The sequence below is a fragment of the Drosophila teissieri genome, chromosome 3L (genome assembly GCF_016746235.2).
Source record: "Drosophila teissieri strain GT53w chromosome 3L, Prin_Dtei_1.1, whole genome shotgun sequence".
Lineage (NCBI taxonomy): Eukaryota > Metazoa > Arthropoda > Insecta > Diptera > Drosophilidae > Drosophila > Drosophila teissieri.
The window spans coordinates 7732422-7751047 of record NC_053031.1 but is presented as its reverse complement, the minus strand read 5'-3'; the positions used below and the strand labels follow the sequence as shown (position 1 = coordinate 7751047).

Sequence of the window (18626 nt, the reverse complement as noted above, 5' to 3'; positions counted from 1 at the left end):
GAGAGCGGGCGACATTCGCTGCACTCGGATTTTGTGCGGAAATTCATTTCCGTTTTGTTTTGTGTGTGGCGAAAGTTTTTCTTCCGAGGGGGCGGATTTTTCTGCAGTTCGTGGCGGGTGGGAAAATTTATGTTTATGATGTGCGTGCCGGAAAGACGCTTTTGGTATGCCAGTCTTCGCTGATTTGCAATTATTGTGCGGATTTCTCTCGGCCCGGAATGTTTTATTCTATTTCATCTGACTGCTTTTCTGACTACTGCATTTTCATTTGATGCCGAATCCCATTTATCCACGAGATAAAAAGGATATCAGTTGGTAATGATGATAAATAGTTGGACATATGCACAGCTAACTAATTTATATGATTTTGAATTTAATACGCCGCTATAAAAAAAGACAATTCTCTCAGTTTACAAATCATTAACACATGTCTATGATGTAAAATAATAATTTTCCATATCACTGCCAATTAGATGATGAGCTCCGACAGCACAAAAACATGAGTTTTCCGAAATACCAATGCAATGTTAATATGTGTGTGACAGGAAAAGCAAAGGGAAAAACTTGAATAATCAGTTCCTTTTTTTTTGCTACTCGAAAATGAAAAGTTTCACATGCAAAACTCTGTAAGCTCCGTATCCTGTTGCCGTTCGTGGGGGGAATCGGAGGCGAACTTAGGTGGAGCATCCTCAACAATGTGCATTCAACTAATTAGAAACAAATTACGCAGGTTTCATACACAAGCAGCCAGCGGCAGTCGACTGGCAAACTTTCCTGGCTCAATCACAAACTTTGCGCAGAGTCTTGCAAGGATGTGCCAAGGACTTTTCTATATGCACTTCGTATGGTTGGTGTGGGGCACCTAGTACCTAGTTCCTAGTACCTAGTATACCTATGCATGGTCGTCTATCTAAAGGGTGCCCCCTCACCACCCCCATCCGTGTGCTGCTTTGTTTGATGAAATGCAAAAGTGCAGGAAAAGTCAGCGCTGAAAAGTCGTGGCTGCGGCAACTTTGTGGCTCCCAGCATCATTCATCACTGTCAGCAGAAGTTCTGCCCCGCTCTGGAAAGGGGATCAGGATGGGATGTGGGATGTTGTGGGGTTTTGGGTTGGGGATGTCCTGCGGCCTGACAAAACCAAATGCCAGCAATTGCGTTTAAGCTTGACTTGAATATATATGGAGGGAATTTGTCAAGGGTTTTTTTTTGTTCTCTGCTGCAAAGTTGCGCTAATTACGCGCACTTAGCAAACTCCCTCCAAGTTCTGGTTTCTAGGTTCCACAAGTTATTCTTCGAGTTCCTTCAGCTGCAAAGGACCCCGCATCAAACTAAGCGCTGCCAATTAAAGACGACGACGACGACGAGGACGAGGACGACTCCGGGCCAAAATGCTCACATTAGCAACTGAATTACTGGCCAGCAGAGATCGCAGATTTCTGCGAGAACTTTTGCAAATTAGGCAAAACGTTTTGCGCCAAATCTACGCGCTGTCAAATTGTTCAAGCGGAAAGCTCTCGCCACGAATTTCGGAGCGGGGGAAAAAACAATTTCTGGCGCACATAAAAACCAAACGGAAACAAAGAAGACGAGCGAGTACAGAGGAGAAGGGCCCAGGACCCTGGCCAAAAAATGCCCAGGGAGACCGCAAATAAAATAAGCCGGAGGACATGGCGTATACGTAACGTTGAGTTAGCTGTTGAATAATGGCCACCGGACGTTGGAACTTTGCATGGACAAAAGGCTACGCATGGTCTCGTATCTGGTGCACATACATATATATAGGTATACATGTATATACCTATGCGTGGGAAATCGGACTCCATCTGAGATCCTTGCGGTTGCGACTTTGTGCCATTTGTTTCGCTTTGAACTGACTTCCCGTGGTCTTGTCCACTTTTTCCCCTCCCGTTAATTAAACGCCAGCCCAAAACTCAAGTGGACCCTTTGTGGATTAGCCTTTGCTCTGTGTGCAAGTCCCGAAACCCATTTATATGGCATATCTTTTATGGTCATTGCTAATTGTTGTTGCCCAGTCCCCGTGCCGTTCTTCATCCGTCTTCTGGGCCCAGCCAAGTGGTGGTACCCAATGAGCCGCAAAATCTATGCGACATGTGATGGCAATCAAAATGATTGCCTCGGCAGCCGACGATGTCCAAGTTTCAGTTCATTAATGCAGTTTAGCGAAGAAAGAGAATGTTTAGCGAAGAATGAGAAAGTTTTGCGGAGCAGTTAGGCGCCTTTTATTTGGGGTGCGGATAACATGAATATTGAATATTCTGACCAAGCGGCTGGAAGATTCGAAGTATGGGTGTTTTGGGCGACTATCCAATACTCTTCAATATGGCGGTAAATAAGTTAATTTTAAATAAAGATATAACTCGGAAATATGCGTTGAATGTGGCATAAACTATAACAGATATGGATTATGCTTGAATTACTGTAATATTTTAACTTTTCTCTTAAAAAAAATAGCATCCGTAACTTCATGAACAACTGCAAGTATCTTTTAGTCATTAGGGTATTTTGCCCGCAGTCAATTCTCACACACTGAGGCGCCAAATTAGCGCGGAGCATACCATTTTTTTCCGCTTGGCTTGGGCGGCATTTGGTAGGAACTGGTGCCTTCGTGGGGATAATGAATGGGTATGGGTATGGGTTGGGGATGAGGACTGGGATTGGGAAGTAGGGGATAGGGATGGCGCCTGGCCGACAGCATTTGCCGGCAGCAATAGTAATTAAAACTTGCGTTGCCTGCTTTTAGGCTTTTGCCGGATGAAATGGTATGGGGATGGAGATGGAGATGGTGATGGGAATGTGAACTGGAATCGGGATTCGGATTGGGAATACTGGGGCGGCGCAGCTGGGCGTCCATGGGCAGCGGGAAAAACTTTCCAATTAGGCCAAAGTTTTCGACAACCACAACAACAACGACAGCGCCAAAAGCCAAACTCACTTCGTCAGCACAAATCAACTCGGTGGCTATAAATTCCCAGAGTTTTTTCTCTTTTTTTTCTGTTGTTGGCCTCTCACTCGCTTGCTGGTCGTGTTTTACGTAAATTAATTAAAATTTATTCCAACTTACCGCCGCGCACGTGAACCTCCCGGCTGAGCACGGTGCCCACCAAATTGCGCAATTTGCATCTGCCGGTTTAAAGGACAATGGATTAACAATCAATCTGTAATGGGTGGAGTTGGAAGCCCCGATCCTGGCCATCTCACCTGTAGACGGTGGCGTGCACCTCGTGGCGGTACTTCTCGGCCGTAAAGGGGTAGAACATCATGCTGCCGTTGGACAGCTGGAACACCATGTCCTGCTGCGGCGGGATGGGCGTCCATTCCACCTGGGCAAAGAAAACACAAAAAATTCCATTCGAAAAATTGCAGGTTAAGTTGTAAGTTAAGTAAGGATCTATTCATAAATGAGGTGCAGGTAAAGAGGAAAATGGATTCATGAAAATAATAAATAAAAGTATTATTCGAAAAATGATCATTTCGTCGAGTGTTCTTTCGGCAGCGTTTAGCATTTGTTTGTTGGCCAGTCAATTAACTTGGAAATGAGCAGAAGCAGCGCCAAATGCCGCACAGCCATGCATAATTAAACAGCAATATTAAATGGCGGCGAGGAATGAAGTAAGAAGGAACGGAGCCAAGTTGGAAATGGAAAAGGAAACGGAGAAGGAGTAGGAGTGGAGCTGGAGAAGGAGCAGGAGCAGGAGAAGTTCTCACCTCCGGCGGGGGACTTCCATGCCCAGAGCATTCTATGAGTCCGCCCGAATTGTTGGAGAACTCGACGCGATGCGGTGGCTCATGGAGAAAAATCGGTCCCTGTAGATCCAGTCCATTTACAAACTGGCTGCTCTCGGCTGCAAGAGAAGATGGAGGAATTTCGTTGAAAATTCGGTGAAATTTAAAATTTTAATTAAATGGTGGCGTTCGCTGTGTTCGCTGTGTGTGCTGGCCAAAGTTAATTTCAATTTTTGTTAGACCAGCCAACTTTTCTACACCCTCTACGCAACCTCTACGCCCCTTCCCCAAAAATATTAAGTCGCAAGCTTGCCAGTGGCTTTCGGCTTTGGCTTTTTCCCGGACAATTCCGCTTGAGTGGGCTGGATGGCTTGGCCTAAATTTTAATGAGGCGTCGTGAGTGCCGTTGGCCCACAACAAAGGCTGCTGCGGAGACAATTGCTTTTTACCTGCCGGCCATTGTTGCGGTCGCCGGCCACAGAAGCCGGGCTCTAATTGCTTCACCAGGCGCTGAGCATTGCATAATTTTCGGCCGTGCTTTAAAATGTGCCTGTGATGCGGCTTTTATGTCTAATTTATTATTCATTCAGGCACTCGGGGACAGGAGCTGTGCGGCCGGACACGTTAAGGCGTTGTCTCCTGTCCAGAAAATAACCAGAAATTCATGTGCACCTACTGAGCTGACTATGACACATGAATAATTTAGCGTGGAAGCACCATCTTCGTGTCCAGTACACTCGGACATCGTCTTGCGGGAAAATTGTGCACTTTAAATTACTTTTACTGTTCGCCTAGGCTGTAAATATTTATCTAAAGTTTAGTGCATCATAAGGGAAAGTCAAAAGGGAAATGTATTGAAAAATACGCTTTTAATACCTTTTTGTCTTATTATTATTACCTTCTTTATTATTAGTCTGTTTCAGGATTCTCAGCTAACCTTTTATAAATTTAAGAAATAGTTTGGTTCCTGAAGCAAAGGACATTATCTACTCGAACCATTCAACAATGATAATGGCTGGACACTTTTCCCCAAGTGCAGTGGTATTGTTGCGAATGTTGGTTTTCCCGGAGATCTTTCTATCACTTTCTGTCACTTCAAGAATCCCTTTTTGGCAGTTGGCCCCGAGTGCAGTCCCAGTCGCAATCCCAGTCGCCTGGCCAGGCCACAGGACTTGGCAAGGAGCACTGCTGCTCCTTGTGGTACTTTCAACAGCAGCAGCCGCAAAGTATGCAACACTAAATTTGTAAGCAATTTTCAGCCCCAGCAACGCCGCACTAGAGCAATAATATGAAAAATTGTTTTGTCAAAAAGGCATTAGGCGGCAGATAACGACGACCGGGCTCCTTGGGCCCGGTTGCATGCCCCAAAGTGTTGCAAAGTTTGTGCCACTTTCGTTGCGGTAGCCCGCCGCTTCCCACGCCCCCTGCCTTTGCAGGATCCCCTCATGTCCCAGTCGTCCTGATTTTCCTTCGCCTGGCAACACGCTGTCAACTGCAATGCCCAAAGGAAATGCGCCGCAAAAGGATGTAGGAGAAATGGGGGTGGGGGGGGGCTAAAGAAAATAGAAAAGCTGACTGGAAAAAGAAAAGCAAAATGTTTGCGGAAAGTAAAAAGTGTTTGCCGCAAGTTGCAGCGGCTGCCACATGACGACGGGGGAGCACATTAAATTTGCAGTTTTAGTTTTTAAGTCACTTAAGATAAAGTTTCGCCCCCCACAAACTTTACTCCGCCAGACACGGTCTAATGAAAATTTAATTATCCATCCGAAGAGTGCTGTTTTTTTTTCTGAGCATTCTTCTATCCGTGGTAATTGTGAAACGTGTGCGTTTGTGAATGGGAATGTGGGGGAATTTTTTGCAGGTAGGATTTCAATTAAAACTTTGTCTTAGGCCCGGTACAAGTTGAAGCTAATTAGAGCACTTCGCCACTCGCAAAACTGTCATCGAAGTGTCCCACATTTCAATGCGAGGGTTCCTGCTGGACAATGGCCGCCATCCATGGCATCCATGGCGTCCATGGCGTCCATTTGCGATGGCCGAGAGTCGGGAGCACTCGATTCGATTTGTCAGCCGCGTCAATCAAGGAAGCTGCTGTGGAAGTGGGGCTTATTAATGTAAGTGCCGAGCACATTTCCCGGGCTAAAATCAATTACGGGCCAAGAAACGAGCAAGCTGGAGAATGGAAAACTAAATGAAACTAGTGCTGCCAGCGGCAGGCTGCATCATTATCACGGATCATTAAAAATTGCCGTGAAGCTGAGCTGGAAAAAGGAAATGAATGGGTCCGCTGCGAAGGAGATGGAAAATGGGGGAAGAAAAGAAAAGCTGACAAACAGAGGAGCAGAAAACAGGAGTGGAGGACCACTGACAGCCGAGCTGACAAAATGCAAATGAGCAGCGGGAGAAAGAGATTCAGCTCACACTCGACGGCGACTACTCAGCGCAAAGATGCACTGCGAAAAAAATGTATGAAGATATATTTATAAAACGTCTTTGAAAGTTCACTAAAATATATACATATGCAATCCTGTTTTCAGACACATCGGAAACTGACTTTGCTTTTTGTGAGTAATTATTATAATTTTGATTACTTTTGGCGTAAAAGTGTAGCCGTGCTTAATTACGAAGAATATCCAGGGGATTTGGAAAACAAAAAAACAAGCCATGGAATGGAGATTTAAATTCACATTACGTTTACTTCGCCAGAACAAAGCGAGCGGAAAAATCTTTTCGAAAAGTGTCTGCAAACAATAATGAAGTTGCCAGTTCCCAGTTTCCAGTTGCCGCTTGCTTCAAAGCGCTCACTAAATCAGAAAAACTTTTCCCGCACGCCATTTAAATGAAATCGCAATTTCGCGACAGCAAAGAAGAAAATCGCCGAGCAGAGCAACAAGAGCAGTAACATTAAAGCTGATTTGCATATGCCGTGAGACCGTGAGACCGTGAGTGGAGGGAACTTGTCTTCGCTGCCCCTATATCTATATACATACTATATATATCTATCTTGGGATGGGGCAGGAGTGCTGTTTGTTTTTAGGGGGGCGGGAAATGGTTTGAAAAATATATACCATCGGGCGCTATTCACACTTTCACAATATTTTACCGAAATATTTTCAAGATTTCCAAGGGAATAGACTACATTTGAATATTTTCCATACATTCTAACAAAGCTTTACGAAAGTTTGTTTGATTATTTGAGCATTTAAAGAATCAAATTACATTAAGGTATAAAATTGCCTTTAAGCATCATGGTAAATATGTACGTTGTATACATTGAATCATAACCAGCAATATTTATATCTCCAAGTAAATAGGCTGCGAGCACGCATCAAGTGGCAGAGGAGATTTAATTCAGCCGCCGAAAAGTAGGCACCGTTTAATATTTAAAGTGGCACACGGATCAGGCAAACAGGGCGGATGAGTGATGGAGGGCGTTTGCTTTTGGGGACTCGGGACTGTCGGTGTTCCGTGATTCCTGGTATTCCGGCTGCTCCGAGTGCTCCGTGCTTTCAGGAGGTGGCCCTCAAGTGCACGCATTTTTCTGCTTAAAAGCCCCGACTAATGCGATGTCGAAGCGAAATCTTCATCTGTCTGGGTGCGCAACAAAGCGGAATACTCCACGGATATGGATGTGGATGCGGTGTGTGTGTGTGTGTGCACCAGAATCCGGACTGAGTGTAAAGTGTATTTACTTAGGTCAGGGCACGTAGGGCGCACACCAGCCAGGGCTTTCAGCTCCAACTTGACTTGCTTTGACTAAACAAGCTGAAAAACAGGAAAATTGCTCAAATTGAAAGCTTGAATGTTTTAAAACCGAATCGTATTTGGCCCGGGCAATCTCATTATTCAATCCTGCATTTACCCTGTATCTTGCAGCTGCATTTCGGTGCGAAAATAATTAAGCTGCGTTGCCTGAGTCTGAGTGGTGGGCTTGGGCTTGGGCATGTTTTATCCCGGCCTTTTGTGCCCGCAACACTTCCTTGACGAGTGTTTTTCCTCGAAAAGCCAAAGTTATCAGCAAAAGATCAACGACTCTGTGCGCCCCCCGCCGCCAGTCCATATCTACGACCATGTCCCCGTCATCCTCGTCGACCTTTTCCCGGTGCTTTGTATTCCATCCATGGCTAAGCTGCGGGCTGATGTTGCTGATGCTGCTGCTGCTGCTGCTGGTTGAGTCCGATGATGTTGCTGCTGACTGTGACAGTAAAGGCCTTTCTTTACTTGCTGCTTGTTGCTGCTGCTGCTGGTGCTGCTGCTGGTGCTGCTGTTGCTATTGCTTTGCTTTTTCTGCCGCTCCTACTGATGATGAAGCTGATTATGCTCTGCATGCTTTGGACTTAAGCCCGGTCTGCTCCTTGGACAATGTTGCCAGGTCCACACAAAAGCAGCCCGCCTGCCTTTGGCTTTGGTCCTTTGGTTCTTTGGGGCTTGTTTTTGTTTCATAAAATAGCAGTCACCAGTCAGGAGCCAGAAGCTGCATAATCTTGGCCCTCCTGCTGCGCTCTGCTGTGCTGTGCTGCGATGTGACGAACTGCCAGGGGGAGGAGGAGCACCATCCTCCATGGAGCAACTCACTGCTTTCATGCGCTTAGCAAACGTGACATTCGGGGTCATTCACATTTCGAGGGCGTGTTGTTGAACTTGGTGTGAGGAGGAGCGGGTGGACTGCAGCAGGAGCCACACAGAAGCCGCAGCTCCCAGGGGCGGACTTTGCGGGAAGTAAGCAATCTCCTGGAAAGGGCCATCTTAGCCAAAAGCCAGGGGATTCTTGGCTGGCTTTCTTGCCGTTCCATGTTGAGCTTAGCCCACCTGCCAGGAGCCAATCCGCACCTGACTTCTCAAGGCTGCTGGTAGCGGAAATAAAATATATAAAATATTTCTGAGGTGTAGAAACTTATGCATATTCATAACCCTGTTATATGAATAACATTTTTAGTAATTTTACATATTCTTGGATATAATATTTTTGCAACAATCTTCAAGCTAAAAGCTTTACAACATTTTGTAAGTGATTAAAAAAATTGAACTGTGTATTACAAAAAATGCCAAGATGGTTTTAAAAATTCAAAATACGAAAACGTGTGAAAATTATAGAGATAAATGTAGAGATTTTAAGAGATCATTCAATACTAAAATCATAAAAAAAACGTTTTTTTTCTTAATTAATCCGATGATATCTCAAATTTTTCGCTGAGTGCTCAGCTGGTGGAAAACTTCTTTCACTCCTCCAGAGTTGTGCATTGTTGAGCCCGACTAAGTCGCTCCTGTCCGCCGCTTTTTGCTTTTCGCCGAGTTCCATGCACCTTGGTGTGGCAGACGGATTCGGTTGCTAAATGCCGTGACACATAAGACAATGAGGATCTCTAATTATGGCTCGAAAACTGCAATTAACATTTGATCCAGCCTGTTTCGTGTGAGTGAGTGGGTTCATGGAGGTCTCCTTCTTTTGTGTGCGTGTGCGTGTGTGTATGGCTTGAAGTGTCGAGCCACGCCAACGGCAGAAAGTTTCATAAATGGCGCTCCTGCTCCTGCTCCTGCGGCTGTGGCTGTGTCTGTGACTCCAGTTCGTGTGACTCCTGCTGCTGCTGCTCGTCCTGCGATGTCCTGGCCCGCAAAGTTTCGCTGTTGACTCCGTTTCTTTGAGCGCCACGCAAACGCAACACAAACAAAAACAAAAGTGAAACGTGTGCCTTTCAATAATTCAGTTTTATGGCACAAACTCCGCAACTTCGCAACCAGCCTTTTGTCTACCCGCGAAAGTTGAGGCGGCAGTCGCTCATTAACGACGATATATGTGCATACATACATGCACCTATGTGGCGTTGCGTTAATTGAAATGCTTTTCGCTTTTCAATTCCACGACCCCACACAACCCCATCGGGAATCCTTGTTCCTTGCGCTTATGTTGCAAATTTAATTGCATTCTTTTGCGGGCAATGCAAGGGGAATGTAATGAGGGTAAAAATGCTGGAACTACATCGATATTATTAACAGTTTCAGGGATTGGGTTTCTAAGAAGCCAGCTAATGGGAATTTCCAAGAACAAACACTTAGTATAACGTCGTTTTTTCGATAAATGTCAATAGTGTCATCAATAGCGAATTTGAATCACATCATTAAGTTGTGAAAACACTTGGTAATTTATTAGATGGGTTTTAAAGTATTAAAGTAAAGTTAAGTTTTTATTTCAGAACTTGGTTCCTATAATCCTATCGAATCGATTTGGTTTCTGTGTTTTATGGAAACAAAAGGAAAGAGAAATACTCACCTCTTATGACATATAGGATCAGGATGGCCTTAAAAAGGCTGTGTAAATCCATTTTTTATGAGCACTAATGCTTTCCATTACATTTTTTATGTCTGGATTTTAAATGCCGAATTTCGCTTGATTTATTTGTTATTTGTTATTGCTGTCGTTTTGGTTCGCGTTCGCTCTGTTTGTTTCGGTTATTTAATTTCTTTCTCACATCCACAAATGCGTTGCTCTGATTGAAGCTGACTGAAAATGTTAATGGTTTTCTGGCACAACTTTGTTGCTGCTGATGCTGCTGCTTTTGTTATTGTTGTTCTTGTTCTTGTTGTTTGTTTGTGTTTGGAATTACGCGTCACGGAATTTAGTGTTTCGTATGCGTTGCCAGAGATTTATGCGACCAGTGATTTGAATGCTCATGCATCGCCTAAAAGAGCAAAATAATACGATTGGTATATCTAAATAAAAGGACTGAAAGCATTCTTTATTATTTGGAGGTAATTTATAGATGTAGTGCAAACGATAGCTTTCTCCATCATTTCATACAAATGGCTTTAAGCTGCCTTCAAGTGGTTACTATGGAATGCTGCCTTTGCTTTTGATTTCACTTGTCGGCAGTCAGTCAGATATTAATCATGTCAAGTCAGCTCCACAAAGCACCCATCCAACCCAGCTGCACCACTAGGGGATCTACGAGCTCCAGAAAGCGGAACAACAGAGTTGGGCACACGCAGAAAAATAAATGTTAACTTAACTAAACTAAGTGTTAATTGAGAAAATAAAACTATGAATATATGCGGCTTTCAAATAAATAAATACAAATTTTATCAACTCAAATATATTCTAGCTGACAGCTTATACAGGAAATTATACAAAAAGCATAATATAATACTTAAAGTTTATAAATAAATATTTAAAATGACCTTGCAACAATCTTTGTTCAAATATTGTTTAAAAGATTTGGTTTAAACGTCCCCTGGTGTAGTTTATGTTCCCTGAATCTGGGCACTTGGGAAATGTGTGTGGTGTTGCTGCGACTCGACTCCCTATAGTTTTCCCCGTTTTTCCGGGTTTCGGCTTTTGCGCCCCTTTGAGCGCATTTTTATGCGAGAAGATGAAGGCGAAAAAATTATGCATCAGCGCGAAATTGGAGCGCCATAAGTTGCCACTGAAGTGCTGACATCCTCATCTGAAGTTGAGGCTGCAGCCGAGTATCTGGGTGTGCGGATGCGACGACGAGTATCTCGTGGATGCAAAATATGACAAAAATATGCTAAGACACGCGTGTGTGTGGGAGTCCTTTCAGCATATCCTCTCCGCCCCCCCCTCCGACAAAATCCCCCCTACATTGTATTGCCTGGCTGCCATTACATTAACTTTGCCTGTGGCCAGCCATGACAGGATCTCTCCCAAAAGCCAGACGACTCCCCAAGGTAAGCTTCTGGACATTGTAGACAAAAAAAGAAAACTCTCGAAAACCGGAGGGGAGCAAAAAATGCGGCAGGAAGCGAACGATATTTGCCGAAACTTGAAACTATGCAAAAGGGACAGGAACAGGACAACTTGATACGATGGAGATAAAAAAGAAACGTATAAAACTGTCAATAACGATAAAGCACAGAGGCGCACAGGGAGGGGGGTTTTTCCGGGGGTGCGGAGCATGTTGAATTGGGAGTACATGGAGTACATGGATGTATATGGATGGGTATACGAGCAGTAACAACAAAATGCCGCTTAAGCAACATGGAAATTATGCCCAGTGCGAATATCATCAGCAAACTGCTGGAACAACAGACAATGGTTGTCGGACAGCCAGCAAAATGGGCGGTAAATGAATGGGAAAGTCACGGGGGGAAAATGCTGCTGCTGGAAAATGCTACGTTTATTTCCTTCGTTACTTGTTGTACGAGTATTTTTCTTCTCTGCTCCTTCTTGGTGTGTAAAAAATCATGACTTGGCAATTATGCGGCAAATGTGCGCACTGGGCTATCCAACTGCCAGCACGGGCAAACAAAACCGACTCTCTGCTTGCACACACGGCGGATGGCAGGAGGCGAGGAGACATAAATATTACGCATACGCCGCATTGCACTGCCAACGTTTGCTAAATTGCTGGCAATTAGTTTAAAGTGCGACAGCAAAAAATCAAAATTGCTGGCCTAAGCAGCTTTCGCCGGTAAGCATCCGTGTTCGCCCTAGCTAAATCAGCCGGAAATCTCATTTGAAATGAACGGAAACGAAAATTAAACTAAGAAATTTGAAGAAAATTAGGGTCACAATTTGTAGGAACTTAATTGGATTTTAAGGAATTGCCGGTTTTTTAAAACATAGCTCAAAATTATTCAAAAAATGCAAGCACAATAAAATTGAATCACTAAGAAAATGATTATATAAATCTACCGACGGCGATATCACGTATACGCCACGTCGTCTAGCAAGCAAATCCGTTTCTAGGCAAGACATTGGCAGTTTTCTTGCTGAAGAACTAGACCTTAAATCAAACATTTAAATGGACTTCGAGGGGCGAGCAAACTTTGTCTGCCACCCAATCAAAAGGGCCACGATTGCATCAAAGTGGGAATACACTTGTGAGCTGCCTTTGTAAGCGGCTTCTTCTCCAATTTCAAAGCCATGCCTTTGATCTACTGTTTCCAAGGCGTCTTTGCCAACGGCTTAAACACTTGAAGTCAGCTTCGATTTATTTATATTACACTTAACGTTGTCTCCTCGATCTTGGGCTCCCTGTCTGCGACAATTTGTGCATTGAAGGCTGCCCATCCATCCATCCATTCCATCCAGCTTCTTATGTGATTGGGTGGGAATGAGGAAGGATGAGGATGTGGATGGGGAGGTCAAGACAAGTGCAATTTATAGACTTCAACGCTTGGCCGGCTACGAAGTTTTCTCGTCTGCTGTGGTGCCGTATGGCAGCCATCGTCTGCCAAATACGTGATTTATTTTAATAGATAATCATTATGCCATCGATTTCTATCATGTCTGGAGTCTGTTTCGCTTGTTGCATGCCCCCATTTACCCCTTATTTCTACACCCTCGTGTGCTACGTGCGTCAATAAATCAAAATCAAATGGCTTTCAGCTTATTGTTTTGCGTGGGTAAATAGAAAACATGTGCGACCTGCTGAAGTCACGTGTAAATGGCGAAGGGAATGACGCGGGGGGTTTACTTTTAGCTTTAAGTGGGTTGCAAGTAGGGTCAACAAAAAAAGTTTCTTGTTATTTAAAAATTTTCTTGAATATATGCCAATTTTAAAACTCCTTTGTTTTTCAAATTTTAAAATACAGTATGTAAGTAATAGTACTTATTATCAAACTTTTCTCTAAAACTTAACCTTTGCGTTGCCTTCCTCTAAATGTGGAATGTGGCATTAACCTTTAAAGAATATCTGTTAAATCCGCAGTTAACATAATTTTTTCTAGACCAGGACTTACTTTAACCCTTTTTGCATTCGGCACATGAAAACCAAACACTTTAAGCGCTCAAGCTGCCACAGCCGGTCATAGTTCACGGTTCATTCACATGCCAGATCCGCTTCAGCCCTCTCCTGAGCCGTATTTAAATTGTGCCATTATGCACTCGAGTTCCATCCGCCCCCTTTTGGTCCCTCCCCTTTGGAGCCCCTTTTGATACCCTTTTGGACCCCTTCGCTAATGACTTTTTACGGCGTCTCTGGCGGCTGCTGCAGCCGGCGAAGGCACAAAAAATCAATAGAATGCAAAGGGAATCTCAGCTGGCGAAACAAAGGTTCACAGGCTACAGGATTGTGGATAGAGACTATGGGCTATGGGCTATGGACTATGGGCTGTGGGCGATGGGATTGAAAATGCACAGGCTCGGGGACACTGGACATCGAGCTGGAATTGTAATGGCCAACCGGCTGTCGTCTGTTGCATTGTAATTGTAACACTGGCCGACCGGCTGGCCGCGAACTAACAAACAAACAAACAAACAAGCAAGTAGGGAAACAGCAAAAAACAAGAGGAGTGGAAATAGAAACGAAATGAAACTAAAAAAAAATAGGAGGAAAATCAATAAAGCAAAGGCATGAAGCAACAAACAAACAAGCAAACAAACAAGCTCAGCGAAAAACCAGCGAAACGAAGAGAAAGAGAGCCTGAAATGCATAACAAACTGTGAAATGAAAAGCCAGCAACAAAATTGTGCAAGAAATTATATGCATATACATATATATATATATATAGAGATGTATATATACAACATAGAAAGCAGAGGAGGCGCAAAAAAGGGGGCCTCTTGCACTGAAGTGCACATAAAAATCATTTAAAAACAGCAGCCATGCAGACGGACAGAAGAAGGAGGGAAGAAAAAGGCTCTTTCCCAGGCTTTCCCTGCCCCCTAGATTTCCCCCAGATTTCCCTGGCATTTCCCAGGCTTTCCCAGCTGGGCCCAAGGTAAGTCGTGATTCGCGGGAAGGGCGGGCAGAAAAATTGAGTTCAGCAAAGGGTAGCGGAGGAGGCAGGGGGGGATGTACACAAAATGGGTCTAAAGTCATAAACTTTTTCCACATAGCAGCTGATGCCAACACGTTTCGGTTACAGGCAACTGTGGGCTTTTTGTTTTTGCGCCATAGTTGCTCAGTGATTTTTCCTGGGCCCGTTACTATGGTCTTTTGTGTTCTGCCGGCTAACGAGCCGAATATTGGGTTAAGTAAAATATGTACCGAATGGAAAATGGAAAATGGCAAATGGAAAACAAGGAAAAATTCAGCCCGAGTACCTGAGTGGAAGGTATTTTTGGGCAAACCGAAATAATGATGTGGCCAGGGAAATGTAAATTTATCAAGCTATGCAGATATTTTCTTTTCTCAAGTTGCTCTGGTTGGCCAAAAATAGCAGAAGTGTAGGTCTTCAGACGTCGTATTTTTATTTTTAATTATTTTTATCATTGCCGCAAAGGACTTCCCCTTCGGGCTGCCAATCAAATCAACTTCGACCTCTTCGAGCTTGCGTGTCTCAGCGGAACTTTGGATGGGACCTCTTCACCCCGACGAACTGAACATCAATCATGAGCAGTCAGTCGACCCGCAGCAGTAATAATTTTGAAATGCCAGTTCCCCGCCGCTTAAAATGTCACACGCCAATCAAGTGTATGTTTGCCTGCATAAATAAACATGCAGCGAGGTTCGCTTAAGTATGAATTATATGTGAGGCCAAACAAAATATCATTTCTCAACTTTTGGCAACTTTGGCATTCGTTCTTATTCCACTTTTCCCTCGACAATCTCGTCTCAATTTCAGATGCATACTATATGTATATACGAGTATGTGCGGGAAATGCGGGGGAAAGTGATTTCTTAATTTGTTACAGAAGAACTTTAACCTCCCCGCCTGGGCATCGGAGGAAACCCCTTTACTCAAGACGCTAGCCCATATTTCTCTGGGTTAATGTTGAAAGCAGGAAGGAAAGTTTTCTTGAGTTGGGACCTCGGCAAAAAATCGTACGTGACTTTTGTGGCAAATGATGGATCACAGAGTGGGTGGGTGTAAAAGTGAAACTTGTGCCGCCTTCTAATTAATGTCAATAGCGGTGGCAGGAAGTTGTTTGCCACATGGGTTCATATTTCGGTGCTTTAGCCGGAAGATTGCGCATACGCTGCGTGGTGTCGATTCAAAAATTGCGTATACGCACTGCTGGCAGCTGTTGCAGTTTGCTGGCCACCCACAAATACATAATGCCCAAGCGAGAGAGAGAGAGGGATCAAGATGAAGAGAAAGAGAGAGAGAGAGAGCGAGCGGCCACGATGACCGAAAATTTAAATAAACCAAAGCTCGATGCCGGCTACTACTATTACTACAACTACTACGCACGAGTGTGTGTGTGTGTGTGTGTGGGTGAGTGCATTGTGGTCACTTCCGCTGTGCAACGCATGAAATACGAGCCATTTTTACTACTACACATCACAGAGGCTGCAACATGCGACATGTGTGTATGCGGCAATCGATAAATTTTGTGTGTGCAGCGCAGGAAGAACAACAACAAAAGCACAGCCACTGCACTATAAGCCAGATATGCCTGATATATGTATATATATATATGTACATATAGGTATGTGCACATACAAAGCGAGTGAGTATCCGCATGAGTATATGCCGGCACAGACAGATTTATAGTTTGTCATGGCGGCAGCGGCCAAAATAGTTGCAGCTTCTCTCCCGCTCACGAGGCATGCAGCACTTTTCGTTCATAAAATCAATAGGCCGCCCTTCCACCACAACCACCACCCCCCCGTTTTCTCTCACTGCATTAGCCGGCCGGTCTTGCCTTTATATAGGTAATACCTATATATGTATGTGTATGTGGAGTACATGGAGTGCACGCAGCACTGCTAATTGCTTGCATGCGAAACGTAACGTAACGTAACGAAACGAAACGAGAGCAAGGAGCCAGCTTCCCAGATGCCCTGGCACAAAAGAAATATAAATAAATGCCATTTGCCCTCCACACAATACGGGGAAAATGTCAAACAATTAAGCGGCAATTAGCAGAAAGCTCGAGAGTGCCAGCAGCAGCCAGCCAGAAGACCAGAAGACCAGAGAACCGGAGCACCGGAGCACCGGAAAGGAGGGCGACTGCTACGTGAAAGCGTTGCTAAACGTGTCTTCGGCTCGTCGAAAGGGGGTTGAATGTAAAGGAGCTGGCGAAAGGACCAAGGACCAAGGGGCAGGGAGCAAAGGAAGCTGGGCACTCAAGGCAGTCGGGGTAGTCAGGAAGCGGGATTGCATTATGCCTTATTGATAAGCCCCCAGGTGGAGGACAAGGCAAACTCCAACAAGGACTTAGGCCATATGGAAGTTCTTACAGGGACAGTATCTTTCACTTTCTTCTGTTTCCTTGGATACAGGAATAAACATCATATTAAAATCAAAAAAAAATATTTATTCGCCAAAATTATGTCCATCAACTCTTTGAGCTTGAATATTCTTTTATCACGTATAACATCTTCTTAAAGTATAAGGTAGGAAACTTAACCTATCCCAACAGATGTTTTTGAGTTTCCTTATATGATACGTTAAATAACAAAAATCTATAAATTTTAGATCACTTTTAAATAATATTAATTATAAAACACACAAATAAAAATTGCCAGTATTTATTCAATATATTATTCCTAAATAATATGAACCGCTGCCAAAAGTGTTTCATTTTTTATTCGTACTCAATAACTGACAGTTTCTTCTTTTTGTGCACTTTAATAACACCTTTTATCGCTACAAAATCACAATCACTCCTGCTGCACTAAAGTCCCCCAAATAAACCCATTCAAGTTGTTGATAAAACACACTTATCTGCCCGTCAAGCCATCAGCAGCTAAGCAAATTTGCATGCAATTTTCCCTCACGAGGGGAAGCAGCACTTTTCCACTTGATAACTTGATACGTGGGGCAGTGTCGTGGGGCAGGGAAAACTCGAAAATAAAAAGATGGCAACATGGCTGTTGCACTTGCTGTTTCTCTTGGGTTTTAGCACGTTGTTGCAATTCAATTTATTTTCAATTTGCGCGCATGCAAGGCGAAAAGTCGGCAGGTGGGCTAAGCACCTTTAACACCTTTTTCGATTAGACACACAACATTATCAAGCGCGATTTGGCGGATTTTTTCGTTGTCTCAGCGGCCGGCTCACGTTGCACTCACAGACACCAATACACATTTGCCCGGCACTGTATATATGTACTTGTATATGTATATGGGGGAGGGGGGGTGCATGTATGTGTATATGTAGCACGCACGTTTGCCGCTTCTCTTGTTGCTGTTGCAACGCAAATTGCGAGTTGCGAACTGCGAGTTGCACTTGCGACACTGACAACTGACGACAACAACTGCGACGGCGCGCTCTTCGGTAGAGTTTCTTCTAGTTTATTTTTTTTCTTTTTTTTTGTTGAGAAATTTTCTCTGATAACAGCAACAACAGGCGTCAGGGTGTCTCACTCGCACAGTGCCCCTCTCGCTTGCACCAGCACTTACTCGATTTGCCAGAAGCAGAAAGGAGCAGACAACAACCGCACGCGAGCAACGTCGAACAGCAACTGAGTCCTGATTGCGCTGTCCCGCAGGATTTTTGTGCAGATGCAGGTTGCCATAGTGCCATGTGCACCACCAGCCCCCTGCTCACCACCCCCATCCAGTGGATTGGCCATCCCCACCTGGCTGTGGATGCTGGGACTGATGCGCAGAATCCGCAAATCCGAAAGCGGCATCAACAGGAGCGTAGTAAACGCGTAGTAATTTGGATCCCATTCGGGTTTCATTCACAGAGATTCTCTCGCCACTCTCACGTCGCCAAAGCTGTGATCGCCAAGATGGTTAAATATTATGCATGTATTTTTATTAATTATTAATTATTTGTAAGGATTAAACATTTTAAAATAAAATGTTATTATATAAACAGATATTAATAAAACTCGTTATTAAGATGCCAGGAGGGACTTGACTTATCAAACTAAAATAATTTTAATAATAATAGTTAAATCATTCATAAAATTAAATCAAATTTTGTTTAAGATTTTTGATTACCAACACTTAAACATCTAAAAATCTAGAACTATCGACAACCAGAGTTTCCAACTTATCTATTTCTAGTTGAGTTTCCTGTCATT

The 18626-nt window shown here is 43.9% G+C and overlaps 1 protein-coding gene across 2 annotated transcripts in view; it reads right to left on the bottom strand.

The window, feature by feature from the left end:
- LOC122615716 (Down syndrome cell adhesion molecule-like protein Dscam2) overlaps positions 1–10369 on the bottom strand; it is a 34868-nt gene extending 24499 nt beyond the window's left edge. For both annotated transcript variants that reach the window (XM_043790791.1, XM_043790790.1), the window contains exons 1-4: positions 10013–10369; positions 3727–3863; positions 3220–3341; positions 3083–3141 (exon numbers count right to left, since the gene is read on the bottom strand). In XM_043790791.1, coding sequence (XP_043646726.1) covers positions 3083–3141; positions 3220–3341; positions 3727–3863; positions 10013–10064 — 370 coding nt within the window. In that variant the 5' untranslated portion in view covers positions 10065–10369. The remainder of the gene's footprint in view (positions 1–3082; positions 3142–3219; positions 3342–3726; positions 3864–10012) is intronic.
- Positions 10370–18626: the final 8257 nt, after the last annotated feature.